Source organism: Papaver somniferum, chromosome 4 (genome assembly GCF_003573695.1).
Source record: "Papaver somniferum cultivar HN1 chromosome 4, ASM357369v1, whole genome shotgun sequence".
Classification (NCBI taxonomy): Eukaryota; Viridiplantae; Streptophyta; class Magnoliopsida; order Ranunculales; family Papaveraceae; genus Papaver; species Papaver somniferum.
The window spans coordinates 95492622-95513890 of record NC_039361.1 but is presented as its reverse complement, the minus strand read 5'-3'; the positions used below and the strand labels follow the sequence as shown (position 1 = coordinate 95513890).

Sequence of the window (21269 nt, the reverse complement as noted above, 5' to 3'; positions counted from 1 at the left end):
TTTTGTCTCAAGAAGTAGGAGATATAATAGATAGACTTTTGAGTGACAGATAAGTTCAAGTCTTCACATACCTTTTTGTCGAGAAGTTCCACTGGTTCCTTGAGTAGTTCTTCTTCTTGTATGATGAATCGCCATGAAGTCCTTGAGCTCAACTACACTTTCTATCCTAGTCCGAGACTTATCTATAGTAGACTAGAAATCAAGACTTATAGTTTTGATCACTAACATTGACAAACATGCTTGAGATAGCAACGCATGCGAGTTCGACCGAGAAATGCTCTAACACATATTGACTGACACAGAAATAAAGTTGCAATTCATATCATTAGGTTTATATGGATACCATCTTTCCAAAAAATATATAAACCCCCTGATAGACCTATAGGTTTGACATGCAAATAATTCATGAAGTTATAATTATAAGTAAACTTGGTCATTTTTTTTATCCATGGTCTTTGTCTCAGAAAATAAGACAATGTCTGGGTCATTAGATCTAATAAATTCCCTTAAATGCTGCCTAGTATATTCATTGGCAAACCCTTGGACGTTCTAAGTCAGGACCTTCATATTTTGGTGGGTGAGAATAGAACAATTAGCACTTGTGTAACTAATAATACTCCCTCAGTTTCTGGAAAAGAGATACTTTCACTTTTTCAATTTGGCCTATTTTTAGGATAAAATGGAAAAGTGAAAGTATCTCTTTTTCAAAAACGGAGGTAGTATTAAACTAATTTCTACACCTCCACTTTCCTAAGCAAAGAAAACTGGTTTTGATTAATCTAAATCTTTAGTTCTACTCAGAAAAAGCAAATCTAAAATCCTAGTTTCCTAAGAAACCAGACTCAAAACATGCTTGCATAATGCATACAAAAGAGAATCTATGTAAAGCATCATTTCGTAAAACAGAAGAACTTTTGAAACAACAATTCAAATTTTGAGGATTGAAATTAGAGATTAAAGATTCAACAATTCAGTAGCGGGGAGATAGTAGGGGTTTTCAATTCTTCCTCCATTTTTTCCATCTACAAAGTTCAGATCACCACCACCTGAAGTTATGATTTCATTTTCACTGTAACACTCTACCATTCATTTGATTTTGATTGATTTCGTTGTTGATGAGTTTGGGGTTTTGACTGTTTGTTTGAGAGGTGTTTCGAGAAAAATATAGTTGTCTTCGATACTACTATCTCTAGATATTTTATTCTTCTTCAGGTCAGGCCCATCTTCATCAGAGTCTCCCGTCCCATTCTTAGAGTAACTTATCCCGTCAACACCATTCACGCCTTCCTCACTTTGCTTCATCTCTTCAATCTTGTGAGTAGTTTTTGCATAATACTCCTGAAACTGCTCCTTTGTCATATGATATATGAAAAGCTCTAATCTCTTCATATTGTTCCTCATTACGATCTAGGACAAAACACTGAGGACGAATTCTTCTTGGTTGTTTCTCGAAGTGATACTTAATGCATACTTTTTGTATTGCAGCTATTAGGAGCCAGACACCATGTTTTAGGGCTTTACACAAATCCACTTAAATCTTCGCCAGTAACTACCCTCCCTCTAACTGTAAATCCTGGATTAGTCTTTATCGATCCTCACCCCAATATCTTTGCACATTTTATCTATAATGCCTTGTCAAGATGTTCCAGCGAGAGCCTAGTCATTCATACCGATAAATCTTGATGAGTGAACATTTAATCCTTTAGGGGGATCGAAGCATCATATTTTTTTCAGCACCATCATATAAGAAATGATAAGCCAAGGAGACTTTTTCAACACCGCCTCTACATCCTCCATAGTCTTGAACAAGACATATATATCTACACCCCATTGTGTTTATCTCCACTTTACGAAACTTTCTCCATATGTTGTTAACTTCCTTTTGAACTTCTTCTTATTCCACTTCATCTTTGGTGATGATTTTCCTAATGAGACAATCATTACATCTGTTTGCCATTACGTTAACTTCCTATGCTAAAACAGACTGCTTTTTAGGATCTTTGAGTGGTCTAAGTTATGATTAGTCTCCTTCATCTTTCTAGTAACGGATGCAAACTAAAATTTTGAGCTTCGAGGCATTTTTCTTCCGTCTATGCTGTGATTATTGTGAGGTGAAACCCTAACTTTCCTAGCCTTTATAATCCTAGATTTGTATTTAGGGTTTCTCTTTTTGTAACTGTATTTTCCAAAACTAAGCTTTCTCCTTAACTGAATCTAAGATTTTTTCCAGCAATATTCGCAGTTATTCCTAGCTCTATTATAGGTAAGTGAAATTCAAATTTTCAAGCATTTTTTTGAGTGAGTTTCCAAAAGTACCCTCATACAACTGAGGTTTGCAGACCATTCTTAGGCCAGTTCCTATGGGTGTGGCAAAAAAAAAAACCTGGGGTTTGGCCGGACTAGCTCCGGTTTTTTCTCTCCTCTTTTTTTCTTTGGTTTCTTTGTGCTAGGATTTGGCGTCAATCAATGGCGCTGAATCAACCAGTTCCGCCTGATCTAGGCAATCAAGCAAATCAACAACGTCATGATCGTGTTCAAAATATGAATTTCAATAGGAATCGATCACGTTCAATGCCAAGACTAGTTTATGTTCCAAAAACTGGAAACCCTAATAATGGTGCGGATAATTCCAATGATGGGAATCGTTCATATGCAAATATAGTTAAGAAGAGAGCTCATGTTATGTCAACTATTGATGCAGATTCTCTATCACATCCTACAGTTCGTGCATCTACAGGGGAGGTTGTGATCACAATTCCTAAAGAAGTCAGTCAACGATCCAAAGAAAATTGGAAATTCAGTATTGTGGGTCGTTTTGATTTTAAAACCCTAGGTGCTAAATTCGAAGATGTTAAGCATATTCTTTGCGATCAATGGAAACTAACATGCCAAGTCCATTTTATTCCATGGGTGAAAGGTTACTTTGTCATTAAATTAAGCAATGAAGTTGATCGAAAAAGAGTAAGTTATGAAGGTCCGTGGAAAGTTAAAGAACAACAATTGAAGATGCTACCATGGACACCTATGTTTAATCCTGAATCGGAAAAAAATTCTAGGGCAGATGTTTGGATACGTTTTCCTTATCTCCACTTTGAATATTGGGAAGAGAAAATTTTATTCAGAATATGTCGTGGCCTTGGAAAACCTGTTGTTGTTGATCCGCGTACTCTGCGAGTAGAGTATGGATACTTTGATGCGGTACTCGTGGATATAGATTTTTCAAAACCTTTTCCAAAGCTTGTTATTGATGATGAAGATTGTCCGGAGAGTTATCGTCTTGATTATAATGTTCTGAATAGGCCTGAATTTTATGAACACTGTAAATCAGTTGGACACACTTTCTCGCAATGAAGATCGGTTAAGTACAAAGATTTGGAGAAGTTGCATGATGCCGAGGGGGATCCAGTTAAACGTGCAACCTTCCAGGCTGAGATGGATGAATTGAAAGATTATTGGAAGAAAGAAAAGTTTGAAAAGCCAAAGGTTCCACCACCACCACTGGAAAATATTGGAGACAATCAATCTGAAAAAGAACAACATGTGGATCCTAATAAGAAGAATGATGATTTATGTATTGGTGGAGCCAAGTTTGTTGGGCCCCATATACATTTTACTAGTCCATCGGCTAGTGTTGCTGAGGATGATAATATTACGGACATTCTGCAAACCTTGCCTGAGTCCGCTAGCACGAATCTTGCAGCTGGCTCAGTGCCTTTGCGTGAAATTGAAGATGATGCCGGTACAATTTCTTTGGATCTTGAAGAGGAAGAAGAAGAGCTCTATAAAGTTTATGATGAACAAAAAAATATAGCTAATCACATGGCTAAGGCTGTTGATCTTGCTAAAATTGAGCAAGACGCGCTCTTGGCAAAACTACAAAATACAAGACAATTTCTTATGGCAAAGAAGCGTCAAGATGAAGAGAAGCGTGCCCAAGAGGATGAGAGAGTTTTGAACTTGGAGAAAAACCAACAAGAAGATAATATTTCTCAGCAAGATGCATCAAATGCGTAACAGATTCAAGATTCACATTTGGTTACAAATGTAACGGGTGAGATGCAAACTAATTATGTTTTGAAAAAAAATTGATGATGGTTTTAGTTCTTAAACTAGAACGTCTAGAAGAACCTCTCCAGTTCGAGCTGAAGAAGTTCTCGAGACTTCTAATAGGTTTGAAACTGGTATAGAAGATAGTGAATAGGAAGAAGAAAACATTGAAGCTGATACCTTGCCTATTAAAGAAAAACCCCCGGATACCTTGCAATCTGCGAGTACTAGTAATGTAGAGATGGAAGCTGAAAGTTTGGAATGGAGTGCTGCTAAAGATGAAGAAGAACGTCTTAAAAGGGAGTTAGATGAAAAGAAGAAGATAGATACTTTGGCTAAGAAGGGCGCTCCTAAAATAGCGCCAAAAAAGAAAACCAAGCCTGTTCCAAAACAGGGGGAGGATGAAGGTCAAGCTGTTATAAGAGGTAGAAGTCAGACGCGCAAAAAGGATGATAAGGGTTCGGCAAGCCCTTCAAGGAGCGTGGTTATAATGCGTGTCTTTTATTGGAGTGCTCAAGGCTTGGCTAAAGATGGTGCAAGAGCCAAGTTGACAGAGCTTTTTTTCTTGCACAAACCAAACGTAATTTACATTGCGGCACCGCATGTTTTCTGACTTCTCGTTTTGTTAGGTCACTCAAATTAGTTGATTTTTGTGAGGATGTTATTACAAATGAGGTTTATAGAGAAAAATGTAATATTTGGATTTTATGGAGGAATACTCTGTTGCGGCATGATATTTTATCTTCTTCAAAGCAGGCAATTACTGTGAATTTTGCAGGTGATTTCATCACGGCTTTCCATGCTTCTTATGATCTGGTGGCAAGGAAAAGACTTTAGCGTCAATTAGGTTTAGGTTATATATCTATTCCTTGGTTGGTGTTGGGTGATTTTAATTGCATTCTACGCTTGGAGGAAAAGAAGGGTGGAAGACCAATCAAAGAAGTTTATATGAATGAGTTTCGAAGCTGGATTTCTGACAATGGCTTGGTTGAGGCTGATGCCATTGGTAAGAAATATACTTGGTCTAATTGTCGAAGTGGAGCTCAAAGAATTGTTTCTAAACATGATAGAGCGGTTGTTAATGATTCTTGGTGCTATAAATATGCCAATTGGAGATGTAAGGCCTTGCCTAGGGTTTGTTCGGATCATTCCCTCCTATTTGGGTTTGCTTTTGAAAATCCAAAGCCCGCTAGAGTTCCTTTTAGAATTCAGAAAATGTGGCTTTCCCATCCAGATTTTATGAGGCTGGTTGAGGAGAACTGGAATTTGGAGCTTAATGGTGCGCCACCTTTTGTTTTTACATCTAAGCTGAAGAGATTATAGGAGGTGTTGAAAACTTGGAATATAAATATTTTTGGAGATGTGCAATTTCGATTGAAGCAGGCTTAATTGAAACTTGAAACTGAGAATGATCTTCTTGATTATGACCCGACTGATGAGTTTCAATTCCTAAAAGTTGCGGATGCCAAAAAGGTTGTTGATGATGTGAGAACGGAGTTGGCAGTTATTCTTAAGATGAAGTCGAGAGTAACTTGGTTGGAGGATGGTGACCAGAATACTCGTTTCTTTCATAATAGCATCCGTTTGAGGAGAAGTCAAAATACCATTTCAGAACTTAAGGTTTCTAATGACACTACTTTGTTTTTGCAGGATGAGATAAAGGATTTCATTTTTAATCACTATCAGTCCAAGTTCAATGGTGGTGACGTTAATATTGATCCATCTATTTTTGATATTGATCATGAGAGTATTTCATCTGCTGAAAGTGCATTCATGGATGCTATTCCGTCTTTAGAGGAAGTTAAAGTGGCGGTTTTTGATTTGGGAGATGATTCTGCGCCTGGCCCGGATGGATTCACAGGTTCTTTCTATAGACAGTGTTGGGACATTATTTCTAGAGATCTTTTTAATGCCATTGCAAACTGTTGGGCTATGCGTAAAATTCCCAATGGCATTAACTCTAGTTTTATTGTTCTTATTCCGAAAAATAACAAATCTGATGTTATTAAATATTATCAGCCAATTGGCTTGAGTAATTTTTTTTTCAAGATCATTACTAAGATTATGGCTACCAGGCTTGGTACTGTGTTAAATAAGCTGATATCTGAAGAGCAAGTGGAGTTTATGAAGGGTAGAAATATACATAAAAATATTGCATTGGCGTGTGAGTTGATCAATGAGATCAGCACAGAAAGGAAGCATGGTAATGTTGGCCTCAAGCTGGATATTGCTCAATCCTTTGATACGGTTAGATGGGATTTCATAGCTGAAATTTTTCGTCAATATGGCTTTTCTAATTCTTGGTGCACGTGAGTTCTTAATATCCTTAGCTCAGCTCGGATTTCTGTCATGATTAATGGTTTCCCTGAAGGTTACTTCAGTATTACTAGAGGTTTGCGCCAAGGTGATCCTCTATCTCCTTTTTTTTTTCTTATTGAAGATGTTTTAAGTCGCAATGTTTCTAGGTTGTTTGCAAACCGTAGTATGAATGTCATGTTTAGTAAAAAAAGGTGTGGCGCCTACACACCTGTTTTTTACGGATGATATCCTTGTTTTCTGCAGAGGTAATCTTCATAGTTTGCAAAATTTGAAGAATATGTTGGTTTTGTATCAACATGCGTCTGGACAGTGCGTAAACTATGCAAAGAGCAAGTTCTATTACGGAGGTGGTACACTTTCTCGTGCTATTGCTATTTCTAACTATTTGGGTATGGAAAGAGTTATATTTCCGGATAAATACTTAGGTATTCAATTGAAACCTGGTATTGTTCGTCATATTCATGTTCGCCAAGTTGTTGAAAAGATTATGGACAAGCTGGCTGGATGGAAAGGTAAGCTTTTATCTTTTCAGGCGAGACTTGTGATAATTAAATCGATTATTTCTAGATATGTTATTTATTCTATGGATATTTATAAATGGCCATGCACGGTTATTAAGCAAGTTGAAAGGGCCATTAGGAATTTTCTTTGGTCTGGTGATGCTGAGAAACGAAAATACTTTACCGTTCTATATGATGATCTATGTCTCTCGAAGCGTGAAGGTGGCCTTGGTATTAAGAAGTTGAATGATGTTAATAGGGAAATTCTAATGAAGCTTTGGATTTCTATTCGGGACTCAAACAAGATTTGGGCCAAATTTTTGAGGGCAAAGTACTTTAAGATCAATGGCAATTTGGTAAATTATAAGCTGGGTTCTTCGGTTTTTCCAGGAATTCGCTTGGTTTACAATTTTGTGAAAAAACATACACGCTCGATTATAGGTAATGGTGCTAATACTTCCTTGTTTTTTGATAATTGGTGTGGTGATTTTTCTATTGCGCGTAGACTTGGAATCACTTCCAAAGGCCCTAATGGTTTTAGGGCTAAAGTAAGTGATATTATTGTTGATGGAGCTTGGAGCATTCCTCAGAAAACTAGAGATTTGATGATTCGATGCAATATTGACGTTGATGATTTGCCAATTATTGCTGGTGGTGAAGATTATACAATTTGGGATTTAGATAGCAAAGGCGTTTTTTCAGCCAAATCGGCTAAGGCCGCTATTAAAGTGCCTGCGGAAGTTGTGCCTACTGCGGCTCTTTTTACCAGGCAGGTTGTGCATCCTACCTTAATTGTACAATACTGGAAGATTTGAGCCAAGCAATGTTGTGCTAGTGAAGACAATATTATTAAGAAGACAGGTAGGAGCATGCCTACTATGTGCCGCTTGTGCAGGAAAAGTTACGAAACTCTTAGCTACATCACTTGGAATTGCTGAGTTGCTAGGAGGATCTGGGCTTGGGCGGCTAGTATTTTCAAGCTGCAACCTAATGAAGATCTGTTGGATTCGTATAAGGCTGCTAAGGGTTGTAGTATAATGATTAAGGACTTATGGCTTGTTGCAAATCTTGCAATTGTCACGTAATTATGAAAGTTACGCAATAAGTCTTATTTTGAAGATATGGCAGTTCAATGGCTTGGTTTTAAAGGGAAAGTTTATCAGTTAATTCGTGATAACTCAATTAGAATGAAGGGTCATATGTATAATAATTTAGAGGATCTGCGCATTTTGAACTATTTCAAGGTGCGGCATAGATCGTGCAAAACATCTACTCCAATTGAAGTTAGTTGGAATCCTCATAATCAAGATGAAATCATGATCTGTTGTGATGGTGCGTCTTTTGGAAATCCAGGCCAAGCAGGTTCTGGTGTTGTTTTCCGTGGTGCAAACTCGGAAGTGCTTGGTGTTCTTTGTGTTGGTCTTGGTTGGCAAACCAATTACTATGTTGAAGTTTGTGCAATTATTTATAGTGCGATGTTGGCCAAGAGATGTAATATGCGGAGTCTCTGCGTTCGTTCTGATTCGATGAGTTGTATTCAAGCTTTTCAAAAGGGTGAACTTCTGTGGCAGCTGGTGCAGAAGTGGAAACTTGTGAAGTCTTTTTACAAAAATATTCGTTATAGTCATAGCTATAGAGAAGTTAATTTTTCAGCTGATGTCTCATCCAAGAAAGCATGTTTGCTGGCTGAGGATTTATTTGAGTTTTATGAGGGTAGGCCAGGCTTTATTCCGTCTGTTGAATGGCCTTGAAGGGTTTATTATCACTTCAACTAGGTTTTCCTGTGAATGGCCTTACGACTAGTCATTAGGGGGGCATAATCCCTGTACAGTTTTTCGTTTTTTTAGTTTTATTTGACCGAGAAAAAAAACTCTTATGGGTGTGGCAAACTCTTAAGTTTGCCATTTTTGCACCCACTATGGAGCTGGCAAACTGGCCTGGCTACGTGGCAACCTGTAGGTCTTTATTGCACCGCTAGCGGCTCTTATAAGACCGGCCGGTCTAGTTTACACCGCTAAGTATAATCTGATCCAACAACCATAAATCTTTTCCCCTATAAATACCACATTCCTCTACCATTTTAACTCACACATTCTCTTCTATACTCTTAATATTTGTTAACCTAAAACAAATTTCATCATCCAACTTTTTCATTCACTCGTATTGTATAAGTTCTTTAATATGTCTCAACCTAATACTCAATCTAATACTCAAACTAAACATAAGAAGATTAGGGGTGCAAAATTTACCGTAGCCGAAGATGAAAGCATTTTCAGAAAGTATGTGTTCTTTACACAAGATAGTATCGATGGTGCCCATAAACAATCTACCAAGTTGTGGGATAACATAATTGCTAAATTTCGTGATGAAACTATGAACATCAACGATCGTGATTCAAATGGATTGTCCGCTCGCTTTGTTATAATCAACGCCCAAGTTTACTTGTATGTCGCTACTCTAATGCAAGCTACTCGTGGTCGAGAGAGCGGTCTTGTCGATGTTGACATCGAACGAAAGTGTCGAACTGATTGGCACCATAAACATGGGAAAAGCTTTTCTTAAGAAATTTGTTATCATATTTTGAAAGTGTTACCTAAATATAATCCAGAAGTGTTAGCAACCATGCAGAATATACCTGCAAGTTCACCATACACTTCTTCCCTTTCAACACCAGGTTCACAACCATCTCAAACTTCTCATCCCCCTCTGGAGAATCCATTTTCTTCACCAGAAACCACAACAAACAATAATTCCAACTTGAATGTCAATACTGCGATTAAGATAAATTTATTAGGAAGAAACGCTGCAAGAGCAGCGAGAAAAGCTTCCCAAGAAGGAGAAGCAAGTGAAGGAGGTGGAAGTGCTTTTGATACTTTGATAGAGCATCATAAGATTGCCGAAAAACAAATAGCTGTAGACCGGGGATTCTTGACTAGGGAGATAAAAAAACATTGACATACTCAAGAGAAATTTGTTTCATACTATGACAAGAATAAGATTCTAAATGCAAACACCACAAAAATGAATCTCAAACAATATATGGTATGGGATATGGAGATGGACAGATTAGCAGAGCAGTTAGAAGAAAAACGAAACAAGAGAAATTTGGAAAAACAATTTGGAGTTCAAGCTGAAGATGAGGAAGATGAAAACCAAGATGAAGTAGTGCCACTTAATTAATTAATGTATCAGCTTTAATTTTAATGAAGATGTAGTAGTTATGGTGAATGAAATTGTTATAGTTTTTTCATTACATTAAAACTTAAACTTTTTTTTCATTACATTAAAACTTAAACTTGACAACATCCATGAAAACTAATATTAAGCCTACCATCCCATACGAGTTATTAGAAACTCCTTAAGAATTTGGTAATGCGCTTCGTATTCGAAATCTTTTCGTTTCCATCTTAGCCACTCGTCTCGAGTTTGTATTCCCAATTCAGTATTGGTATCACCTCTAAGACGTTTTTAACCATTAAAAGAGATAAATCTTCATCTTCAGTGAATATAGGATCATCCATAAATTAGATAATTTTTTGTATATAGAAGTGAGAAGTAGAGAAGTGAAGGTGTGATTTTGAAATGGATGAAATGAAGGTATATTTATAAAGGAATGTGGGATATTGAGTCTAGGCCGCTACTTTTAATGACCGTTAAAAAAATTTAAACTTAAACATCTTCAAAACAAAACTATGGAACAACAAATGAACAACAAGTTTAAACAATTAAACAATTTAAAAAATAAAATAACAAATGAAACAACACTACTCAATTCTTCCTCAATCTCTTCCAAACTCAGCCCACATATTTGCTCTGAGATCTTCTCTCAACCTGTTATACAGAGTTTTATTCTCAATATGACTAGTCATTTGCGCATAGTTCCTTGCAGGTAATCCTCTTGCCGGTATAACCTCATGCCTTAAGTTTTCATCTTGATGGTTAGTCCAATTCTTATTACAAAGAGTTTCCTGGATTACCATGTTATGCATAATGATGCAAGTCAGTATAGTCTTATGCGTTTCACGAGCACTTAGACCACGATAAGGCCCATAAATGATTGCGAACTTCCGCTTCAGAATTCCAAAAGCTCGTTCCACATCCTTTCTCAGATCCATTTATCTACTATTGAAATATGAGTATGAACGACCCATTTCACCGGAAGGTGGCTGACGGTAACATTGAACTAAAGTTGGCCATTTTGGATAAATTCCATCTGCAAGATAATAAACATGAGTGTATCGATTCCCGTTGATAGCGAAATTAGCTGAGGAGAAATTCCATACTTTAAATCTTCAAAAAAAGGCGATTTTTGTAAAACATTTATATCGTTTTGAGATCCAGGGAGACCAAAAAAAACATGCCATATCCAACAATCATAAGAAGCAGCAACCTCAAGGATAACCGTTGGTTTTGCGTAGTGACCCTTATACTGACCGGCCCAATAGGTATGGCTTCCGGTCCATACCCAATGCATGTAGTCAAGACTACCCAGCATTCCAGGAAATCCCCTTTCCTGATTTTGCTTTAATATTTATCTAACATCTGCATTAGTTGGTTTTCGTAAATATGTTGGACCAAAATGATTAATCATTGTCTCGCAAAACAACGAAAGATACTTGTATGTTGTTGTTTTTCCAATGCGAAGGTACTCATCATTAGAATCTGGAGGTCTGCCATATCCCAGAATCCTTACGGCCAAAGTAACCTTTTGTTCAGGGATATGACCCCTAATATTCAGTGATAATTAAATTGAGGTTCTACCTGACAAAGCTCACCAGTAATCTTTAGCACCAAATGTCGGGGCATGCGGAATCGGACTTGGAAATTTTCATCAGAGAACACATGGTCGGGTAGAAAATAATCGTGCATCAGCTTCTCGTGCCATTCATCCCGACCCCGGTACATATATCTTCTTGTGAACACTTGTTTTGGCTCTGGATCTCTAGGTATTTGCCCCGATGAATATAGCTGCATCAAGTGGTTGGTTAGTTCTTTATCTTCATCTGACTCATCATCAATTTGTTTCAACGCCTGAACGAATATTCGTTGTTGTTCTTCAAATCGATCCATACGAATACGCACTTCTTCGTCAGAAGAATCCATTGAGTTGAATTAAACAGATGATTAAAGGTATAGAAGAGTAAGATGATAGAATTAATGAGAAAATGAGGTGTGATTAAATTGAATTGAATGGGGTGAATTTATAGGGAGACGTGGGGGGAAATAGCCGTTACTTCACCATTTCATAACCAGCGATTACAAGACCGGTCGGTTTAGTCTCAACCGTTCGGTGGAGACTTGATCGCTTAACTTATTCCCCATAGTGGTGTGGACAGTTTTCCAGGCCAACTGGCATGGCAAATGGAGGGTTTGGCCAACCCCCATAGGAACCGGCCTTATGGATGAACAACGAGCTTTTGTTAATTTGTGGAGTTTTATGATAATTGAAAGATTAATGAATGGTAGCAAAGACCACGGTTTTGGGAGTTACAACATGTGATTGCTGATAACACCACTGTTACTAGTCTTAGAAGATCTGAACCTTTCCATACCAGAGGTAAGGAATATCACAACTGATTCAAAAGAGATTTATATGATAAACCCCTTACACCAGTGCTCCCAATAACCACCACTGAGTCATTATCGAATACACGAATGAGTGTTGCACATCAAAAAGATTAGTTCTTCATCAAAGAAAAGAAAAACGTCAATTCAATTAATAATGAAAAGAGGAAGGGAAAAAAACAGATAACACCATTAACAATTGATTTATTTATTTATTTATTTTTATGTAAAGACGAATTATATTAACTAACAAACATAGTACAGGAGGTTTACAATGTCATTTTTTATCGAATACATTAGATGTAGTGCTAGAAACCTTAATTCTTCGTTAGATCTTCGTGGATAAATGTTGAAAGCTTTTTATCCTTGCTTATTTTGCCACTGTGTCCGCTGCCAAATTGAATTTTCGATTTGTGTACATTACCTGAGCCTGAGGAAGTGCTCTTAAAGTTGTCTTTATTGCTTGAACGGTGATTTCAGCTGTCCAGAAAGGACTTGTATTTTCCTTGTTGACGCAATCTTCCAAAACTCTACAATCTGTTATTAGTGTAACGCTGGAGAGAACATTTTATTTTATCCAAGTGAGAGATTTTTGTAAAGATTTAGCTTCCGTATGAAAAGTTGAAGTGGATGTTTCTCAACCTGCTGAGACATGCATAAAGGACTGAAAGTCTACTGAATAGACTATGTGGGCTTATCCCATTGAAAAGTCTCCTTTCTTGTAAGAAGCATCTATAAAAATTATCCAATCGGAATTTATATTTAACCACTTGAAATTGATGATCTTTAGCTGGTTATTATCCAAATATTTTTCTTTATGTTTTTGAGGGATGGACTGCAAGAAATTGTTAATTTGATTAGTTAACTGCCTTGGATTTGGAATTACCTTTTCAAAAACTACCGAGCATCTGTACTTCCAAATGAACCAAGAAATTATAGCTATTTCTCTTTTAAACTATCCATATCTGGATTTGTGATCCACTTTTTGACCCATGTTGTGATTGAGTCCGTATTATCTGAAATAATCAAATGACCGAAGAAGAAGCTAAATCAAATGGCTTTTGTAAAAGGGAAAGATCCAAAAAGGTGTTTTTCAGTTTCTTGAGTCTGAGTGTTTCATAGCTGGCAGTTTTGATCAATTTTCGGGTTGTGTGCTCCTAATCTTGAAGATGTGGGTAAAGCTTTCCCAGTTAGCTTCCACACAAAAAGTTTGGTTCTTGGAATAGCTTGGATTTTCCAGATATTTGTCCATGGAAAGTTTATGAGTGAATTGTCCTCTTCTTGAATTTGATTAGCTAAAAAATGGTAAATATTTTTAGCTGTGAAGAGTCCTGATTGGTGGTGTAACCATTTGATTTTGTCTTCTTCCTCTTTACTTGGAGATATCGCCTGGATGTTATTTCTCACCCTCCGGATTAAAGTAACTGTTCAGTTTTCCTTGGTCCCACGTATTATCTTCAGTAATAAGCTCTTGGACTGTTGTTGGAGCTGTTCCCTGAGGATCTTGGGGTGGAGGTGGTATATCCGAATTTGGAATCCATCTATCTTCCCATATTTTAACTGAATTTCCATTTTTCACTTGCCAGATAAAGTTTCCTTTAATTAAATCTTGGCCTTTTCGGATGCTTTTCCAAATCCAAGATAAGTTGGAACTTTTAGAAGCTTCTAGAGGATGGGAGTTTGGGAAATATTTAGCCTTGATAATTTTATCCCATAGTTGATCTTTTTCTATTATTAATCTACTGGGTAACTTGGTGAGAAGAGCTATATTAAATTGATGAGGATTTTTTATACCTAATCCTCCTTGAGGAATGGGCCGACAAATGTACTTCCAAGCTCTAATGAATCCTCCTTGTCTTATTTGACCCTCTTTATTCCATCAGAAATTTCTTTGAATGCGATCCAACCGATTCAGGGTTTCTTTCGGAAGTGCAAGCACTTGCATATGGTACGTCGGGAAAGCTTGTAGTATGGATTTAATTAAAACGATTCTTCCTGCTTGAGATAAGAGTTTTGATTTCCAGCCTTGCAGAGTAGAATAATATTTTTGAAAAAGCGGTTCAAAATTAGCTTTCCTATTGTTGATACCCCAATTTTGTACCACAGAGCTGGATATCAGAAATATTGTTTCAGGACGGATACCAACAACACTAGGTCGTAGCGGGTAAAATATGTATCTTTTTTTCCAGAGACGGATATCAGATATGACGCCTCAGAGCCGAATACCAGAAATGATGCTTCAGAGCCGGATACCAGAAATACTGCTTCAGGACCAATACTGATACAAACAAATCTACTCCACTTTTACCACAAAACAAAACAAACAAGAAAAAAATAACAATAAAAAGACAAAAGAACTAGAAACCAAAAATTCATTTACTTTACCCATCTTTCCCTCCTAACCATTCCGTATAACATGCAAAGGAAATCAAAACTTTCACCAAAAACCACTCGTATTCCACCCTCCCAATATTCTATAAAATCCCCTTACTATGCCATATACTATTCTCTACATACCCATATACCCTACTCCTACCTATATTAACCCCTCCAATACTTCACCCAAAGACAGAGAAGAAAAACATCATTCCCCCTCTCAATACCTTCACCGAATGTTCAGCCCACTTATTTTCTAAACCATTTTTATAAAAATACTTCTTCACATGCTCCCTTACCAACCCATTTACAACTACAAAAAGTCCTGTAACATTAAAAAAGAAGAAGAAAAATAGTCATTTGCTTTTCAATAGTATCTAGTTACTTAATACCAGTTGTAATCCGTTAGTACCAGTAAAATCCAAAAAAAAATTAGATTAATCAACCGAGTGTTGTTTTTAAGTTTTTAAGAGATTAACATTAAATTGCTAGTATTTTAACTACTTTTTAGTATACTTACCTCAAAGCAAAGATTCCTCCAAATTTTATCGTATTCAAGGTATAATAACTTAACTCCTCTACATTTTTATGTTAATTATTGTACGATAAAAAATGAGGAAAATAATAACTCCCCGTTTCTAAGCCAAATTTATATATAGTTTTCTTTATCAACCATGCTAGTAAATTTCAACGGACGGAAATGTCTTTTCACCCTGCATTTAGATTGGATTATATTTATTGATACTAAAGATGGCATTTAATTAATTATCTTGAGAATTTATTTATTTATTATTATTTTATATGGGCGAATCGGAACACGAGTATAAAATGGTCTTCCAATCTCATTTTAAGGTTACACATACATAGCTTGAGAATTTATTTATTTATTATTATTTTATGTGGACGAACCGGAACACGAGTACAAAATGGTCTTCCAATCTCGTTTTTAAGGTCACACATACATACTTTAGAATTTATTTATTTATTATTATTTTATGTGAAAAAACCGGAACACGAGTATAAAATGGTCTTCCAATCTCGTTTTAAGGTCACACATACATACTTGAGAATTTATTTATTTATTATTATTTTATGTGGGCGAACCGGAACACGAGTGTAAAACGGTCTTCCAATCTCGCATTAAGGTCACACATACATACTTGATCATTATTTTTTTTCTTAAACTTACTTGTTCTTTTACATTACTTTAAATGAGTCCTTCGAAGTGTGAGTTTAGAGCGGTTTTTCCCTCTCACACTAAGATCACACTTGTGAATTTTTATATGTTAATGAATAACATTAACAAAAATGATTTTGTCATTACTGTGTCCGTCTAGGTGCGAATATCGAAATGGTCTTCCATTAGTTCAGGTCACACAAGCTTAATGTTTCAAAGTATTTACGGGCATTATTTTTTGTTTTATTGCACGAAATACAGAAAACTCTTTATATTACCAAACCGCATTTTGAGTTGTCTTCAACTCTAACGTTGAATCTATGGTCACACGAGACTATTAGATAATACTTCTTCATGTTTTGAATTACTCTTAATTCTTTACTATCATATATAGAGTTGTCCTTAACTCTAATGTTGAACCTATAGTCACACGAGACTATTAGATGATACTTTTTCATGCTTAGAATCACTCTAAAATTCTTAGCCATCGCATCTAGGGTTGCTGTAAACTCTAGGCACCAAATTCATAGTCACACGAGACTTTGAACTCACTATAATTTACCATGGTTTTGTATGTCTGGAACATGAAGGTTCCTTATCATTTTAGCAAGTCTTATGTTATGGGCTAAATAAGTCACAAGCAGACATATGTATATTTCGATAAAATAAATTGTAATAATTTTTCCCTTAATCATGAAGTAGAGGCCAGTCATTTGATTGGGCGGTTGATGGGTGCCTAACACCTTCTCATCTCGTACTAGAAACTCCTTACCTAGATTCTCTGATAGCATACCAGGAATAAGTAAGTCACAACTAGATTGTTGTTCCCGAAAGAATACAAACTAGTTAAAAGGAAACTGACTCCTCTTAGTCAGGTGGCGACTTCAAAAGATCTCTACAAAATTTAACTTTTTAACCACGAACCGTTAAGAAGTTATCTTTATATCCCATGTGCACTACCACATTCACAAACAAATGTGTATCTCTGCACGACACCATAACTTTGCCCCCTCGGTTTCAACAGTGGCGACTTCACTGGGGACTTAGAGATTCGACTCGAAAATGATCTAAGGGAAAATGTTTATGATGTTTTATTGTTGTACTAATGTTTGCTCAAGAATGTTGTGATTTCAGGTATCATCTTTGTGGCTCCCATAACTAGAAGTGTTACTAAAGACAATGTTGTAGAAGTTGTTAAAGTTTACTTTTGTAGCGGGATTCGATCTTCAAGGATGAAGAAATCTCCTGACAAAAAGAATGACACTTCAGAAATTTGCGTCGATGACACTAGCTTTCCCACAAATGAAGAGCATAATATTAACTCAATGGAGACAATGGATGAATTTCTCAATCATAAGAAGCATTCAAGTATCGCATCAACTCTGCAACGAAGAAAGTGATATACTGTAAGAATAAATTGCAAAAATCTGAAAAAGCTCTTTCATATTTAGAAGCTCGATTCAATGATTTTTTGGGCCTATATAATGGTGAAGAAGGTTTCCTCGATATACATAGCAAGGGAGAAGAACAACGAGAAGAAGAAATTCGAGGGACAAGAGAAGTCTAGACTACACCAAATCAGGTCCAAGGAGATACCACACATGTATACATGTACCCTATAAGTGCTAGACCGTATTTCCCTGAGACAAAAGATATCCCAATCTACAATGGCGTGAGTTCTCCCATGATTCACCTTAGGTTGTATCTCTCATATATGAAGGAATAGGAGATGGATTAGGAGTATTATCTGAAACACTACTTCAGCAACAACTTGATCGACGGCACACTCATATGGTAGATGACCAATTATCGGGTCAAGTTTTCAACTTGGTACACAATGGTAAACACATTCATAGAACACTTCTCGAAGACTGAATTCGTCATGCAAAATTTGGACAATTTCCTCTCAAAACGAAGGGAGAACTTTCGGAAGGTTGACATCAAAATAGAAGCACGGTCGTATTCTCAAGGTCCTGCTGACCATGATAATTACGTCTGTATGGTATTTCATGATGATACTACTGAAGACGTCGGAAGTCTTTCCTCTGACGCAAAAAAAAATGCCCTAAGAGGAACGGGTGGTGGGGGTTCACAACTGAAGAAGGATGAGCCGGAACAATCCTCGTGGACCCTAGAGAGTTGTATTTGTAATTTTAATGCACCTTTAGTTTTGAAAAAGAAAAACCAAAAAACCAAACAAATGAAGAAAATGTAGAAAAACAAAAAAATAAAAATTGTAGAAATAAATAAAGATTTTGAAATTGAAGAAGATGCCACATGTTTGGATGTTGACACTGAAAGAGTATTTGAGTATGATGAAGAAATGATAAATGGTCCGGAAGATGTCCTGGAAGAGATCCAAAAAATTCTTGACAAACATGAAGAAGAGTCAAAATTTTCTGAAAGAAGAAACAATCAACCTGGGAAGTGAGGAAAAACCGCGAAATATCAAGATCGGAACAACATTATCTTCCGAAGAAAGAACCGAGATGATCAAGTTAATCACCGAATTTGAAGACGTATTCGCATGGTCCTATGAAGATATGCCTGGGGTAGATACCGACATGGTAGTCCACTGCTTGCCAACATACCCAGAAATGAATCCAGTCAAACAAAAGCTCAGAAGATTAAGTCCCGAATGGAATTTAAAAGTCAAGGAAGAAGTTGAGAAACAACTTAATGCAGGTTTTCTTAAGGCTGTTACGAATACTGAGTGGCTAGCAAACATTGTACCTGTTCCAAAGAAAGATGGAAAAGTGAGGATGTGCATAGATTACCGTAACCTGAACAAAGCCAGTCCAAAAGATGATTTTCCATTACCACACATTGATATCTTGGTAGATAATGCTGCTAGACAAGGGATGTCATCATTCATGAATGGGTTCTCTGGATACAGTCAAACCAGGATGGCGGAAGAAGACATGACTACAACATCTTTCATCACTCCATGGGGAATCTTTTGTTATTTGGTCATGATTTTCGGACTGAAGAATGCTGGAGCCACGTACCAAAGAGACATGACAACCATTTTTCATGATATGATGCACAAGGAGCTAGAAATCTATGTAGATGACATGGTGGAAAAGTCTGAGCACAACAAAGATCATGTGAGTGTTTTGAGAAAGGTTTTTCAATGCCTTTGAAAGTTTCAACTCAAGCTCAATCCCAACAAATGTATGTTCGGTGCCAAGTCTAGAAAATTGCTAGGATTCGTCATCAGTAACAGGGGAATCGAGTGTGATCCATCAAAAGCTAAATCTATCATCGATATGTCTCCTCCAAGGACTGAAAAGGAAATCAGAGGTTTCTAGGTCGGCTCCAATTCATCATTCGGTTCATAAATCAACTCACTCCCATATGTGAACCCATATTCAAGCTGCTAAGAAAGAATGTGCCTACTGTGTGGAATCGAGAATGTCAGGAAGCATTTGAAACCATTCAGAAGTACTTGGAAAGTCCACCGATACTAGTACCACCTACCCCTGGAGTCCCGCTCATTCTTTATCTTTCAGTTACTGATACCTCTATGGTTGCAATGTTGGGGTAATACCACGAAGATATCGGCAAAGAACGAGCCATTTACTACCTCAGTAAAAGTCTTTCAGGATACGAGGCTCAATACACCATGTTAGAAAAGACTTGCCTGGCACTTGTTTGGGAAACCCAACGTCTTCGACACTACATGTTGTCTTACAAGGTCCAGCTGTTATCCAGGATGGATCCTCTCAAATACTTGTTCGAAAATCCTGTATTGCCCGGTAGAACATCAAAATGGAAACTCTTACTCTCTGAATTCGAGGTCACATACGTCACACAAAAATCTGTCAAAGGAAGAGCAATTGCCGATCACCTAGCATCACATCCTCTCCTAGACAACACTGAGCTGAAGGTCGATTTTCCAGATGAATGGGTGATGTACGCCGATCAAGTTAAAGAGAAGCCTTGGAAGATGTATTTTGATGGCGCCCGCAACAAACAAGGAAGAGGCGTAGGGGCACTGCTAAAGTCCCCAGAAGGCATTGATAGGTGTCGTAAACACCTTGGTTTTTTATCTATTTTTTATGCTTTCTTTGCGAGTTTTCTTGTAAATTATGTATCTTATGTTTGTTTTTGAGCATATAGGTAGTTTGGAGTCATTAGGAGCAAAAGAAGAAGAAATCATTCATTTGGAGCAAAACAAGGGGATTAAGGGCTCAATTCCTTGCTCAGAGTCATTGCGCATTGAAGGATGCAGAGCTAGGAAGCATACAAGCCATTCAGGGTAGCCCTTATCCAGAAACTGGGTGCCGATAGCAGTTTTGGTTCCTACATGACCCTAAAATTGAGAGAAGTTTCTCAATCATTTACTTTACTTCTCAAATTCAGAGAAGACAGAAAAGAGCCATGGCGGCATTATCATCCAGAGAGTAATTCAGGGGAGGAATGGTCAAGGAATTGCTGGTGATCTTGAGGATCGATGGATAGAATAGAAGATAAGTTTGTCAGTTTAATGAGTTTGAGAGATGTTCACAGTTCAGGAACATGAAGAATTAGGGTTTGAACTTGGAGGAAATCGATGGTGCTATTGAACCGAGAAGTGGAATTGAAGCTGTGATAAACTGAGATGAATTAAGTGGATTAATGGGTTTGTTGGGTGTGATGAATTAATGGGTTCGGATCGATTTGATGGTATTTTGTGACAGAGATGAGATGAATCTGTGTGGGTTTGTCTCAGACGAGGTTTAAACATCAACGAGATTACATGGAAGCTGTGAAGGTCGGGTTTGAGTCGAATTTGAGAAGCTAACAGGGAACTGTGGATGATTTTATGGGAATTGGCTGGAGTTTGATGTTGATGATATAAGTATGTGTGTTGGCCGAGAAGAAAGAGTTCTTACAGCAGGTGATTTGAGATATGGTGGTGGTACCAGATTTTATATTGAACTGAACTTGCAGCTGCAGTATTGTTGGTTGAGGAATTGTTGGTGGTACTGAGATTTAGAAGACAAAGCTAATGCTGCCAATGGTGGAGACTCAGGTGCAGGTGCAGTGCTGAGAAGTAGAGTGGAGGAAGGCTATGGAGAATGGGTTTGAGATGGATTTGTTTGTTGTGGCAGATAATAGTTCGAATTTGATTGTGTTGCTGCTGCTATCGAAGGCTGTGACTGAGAAGAATGAGGCAGGAAAGAGCTACATAATGAGATGGAGAAGTGGTAGTTGGTATCAGGGACCATAACTTGGATCAAGGCAGTGCAAATTAACTGCTGGTGGTGATTGCAGAATGGTACAGACGAGGGTTAGGACAT

General features: G+C 37.2%; 3 protein-coding genes across 3 annotated transcripts; 2 read left to right on the top strand and 1 right to left on the bottom strand.

Moving 5' to 3' along the window:
- Positions 1–4995: 4995 nt before the first annotated feature.
- LOC113272845 lies at positions 4996–7681 on the top strand. Its single transcript, XM_026522640.1, has 4 exons — positions 4996–5326; positions 5504–6356; positions 6610–7197; positions 7372–7681. Exons 1-4 carry the CDS (start codon positions 4996–4998, stop codon positions 7679–7681), a joined length of 2082 nt encoding a protein of 693 aa, XP_026378425.1.
- A 306-nt stretch (positions 7682–7987) lies between these two features.
- LOC113272844 lies at positions 7988–8617 on the top strand. Its single transcript, XM_026522639.1, has one exon. The coding sequence runs from the start codon at positions 7988–7990 to the stop codon at positions 8615–8617; it is 630 nt and encodes a 209-aa protein (XP_026378424.1).
- A 2028-nt stretch (positions 8618–10645) lies between these two features.
- Positions 10646–10981, bottom strand: LOC113272843. Its single transcript, XM_026522638.1, has one exon. The coding sequence runs from the start codon at positions 10979–10981 to the stop codon at positions 10646–10648; it is 336 nt and encodes a 111-aa protein (XP_026378423.1).
- Positions 10982–21269: the final 10288 nt, after the last annotated feature.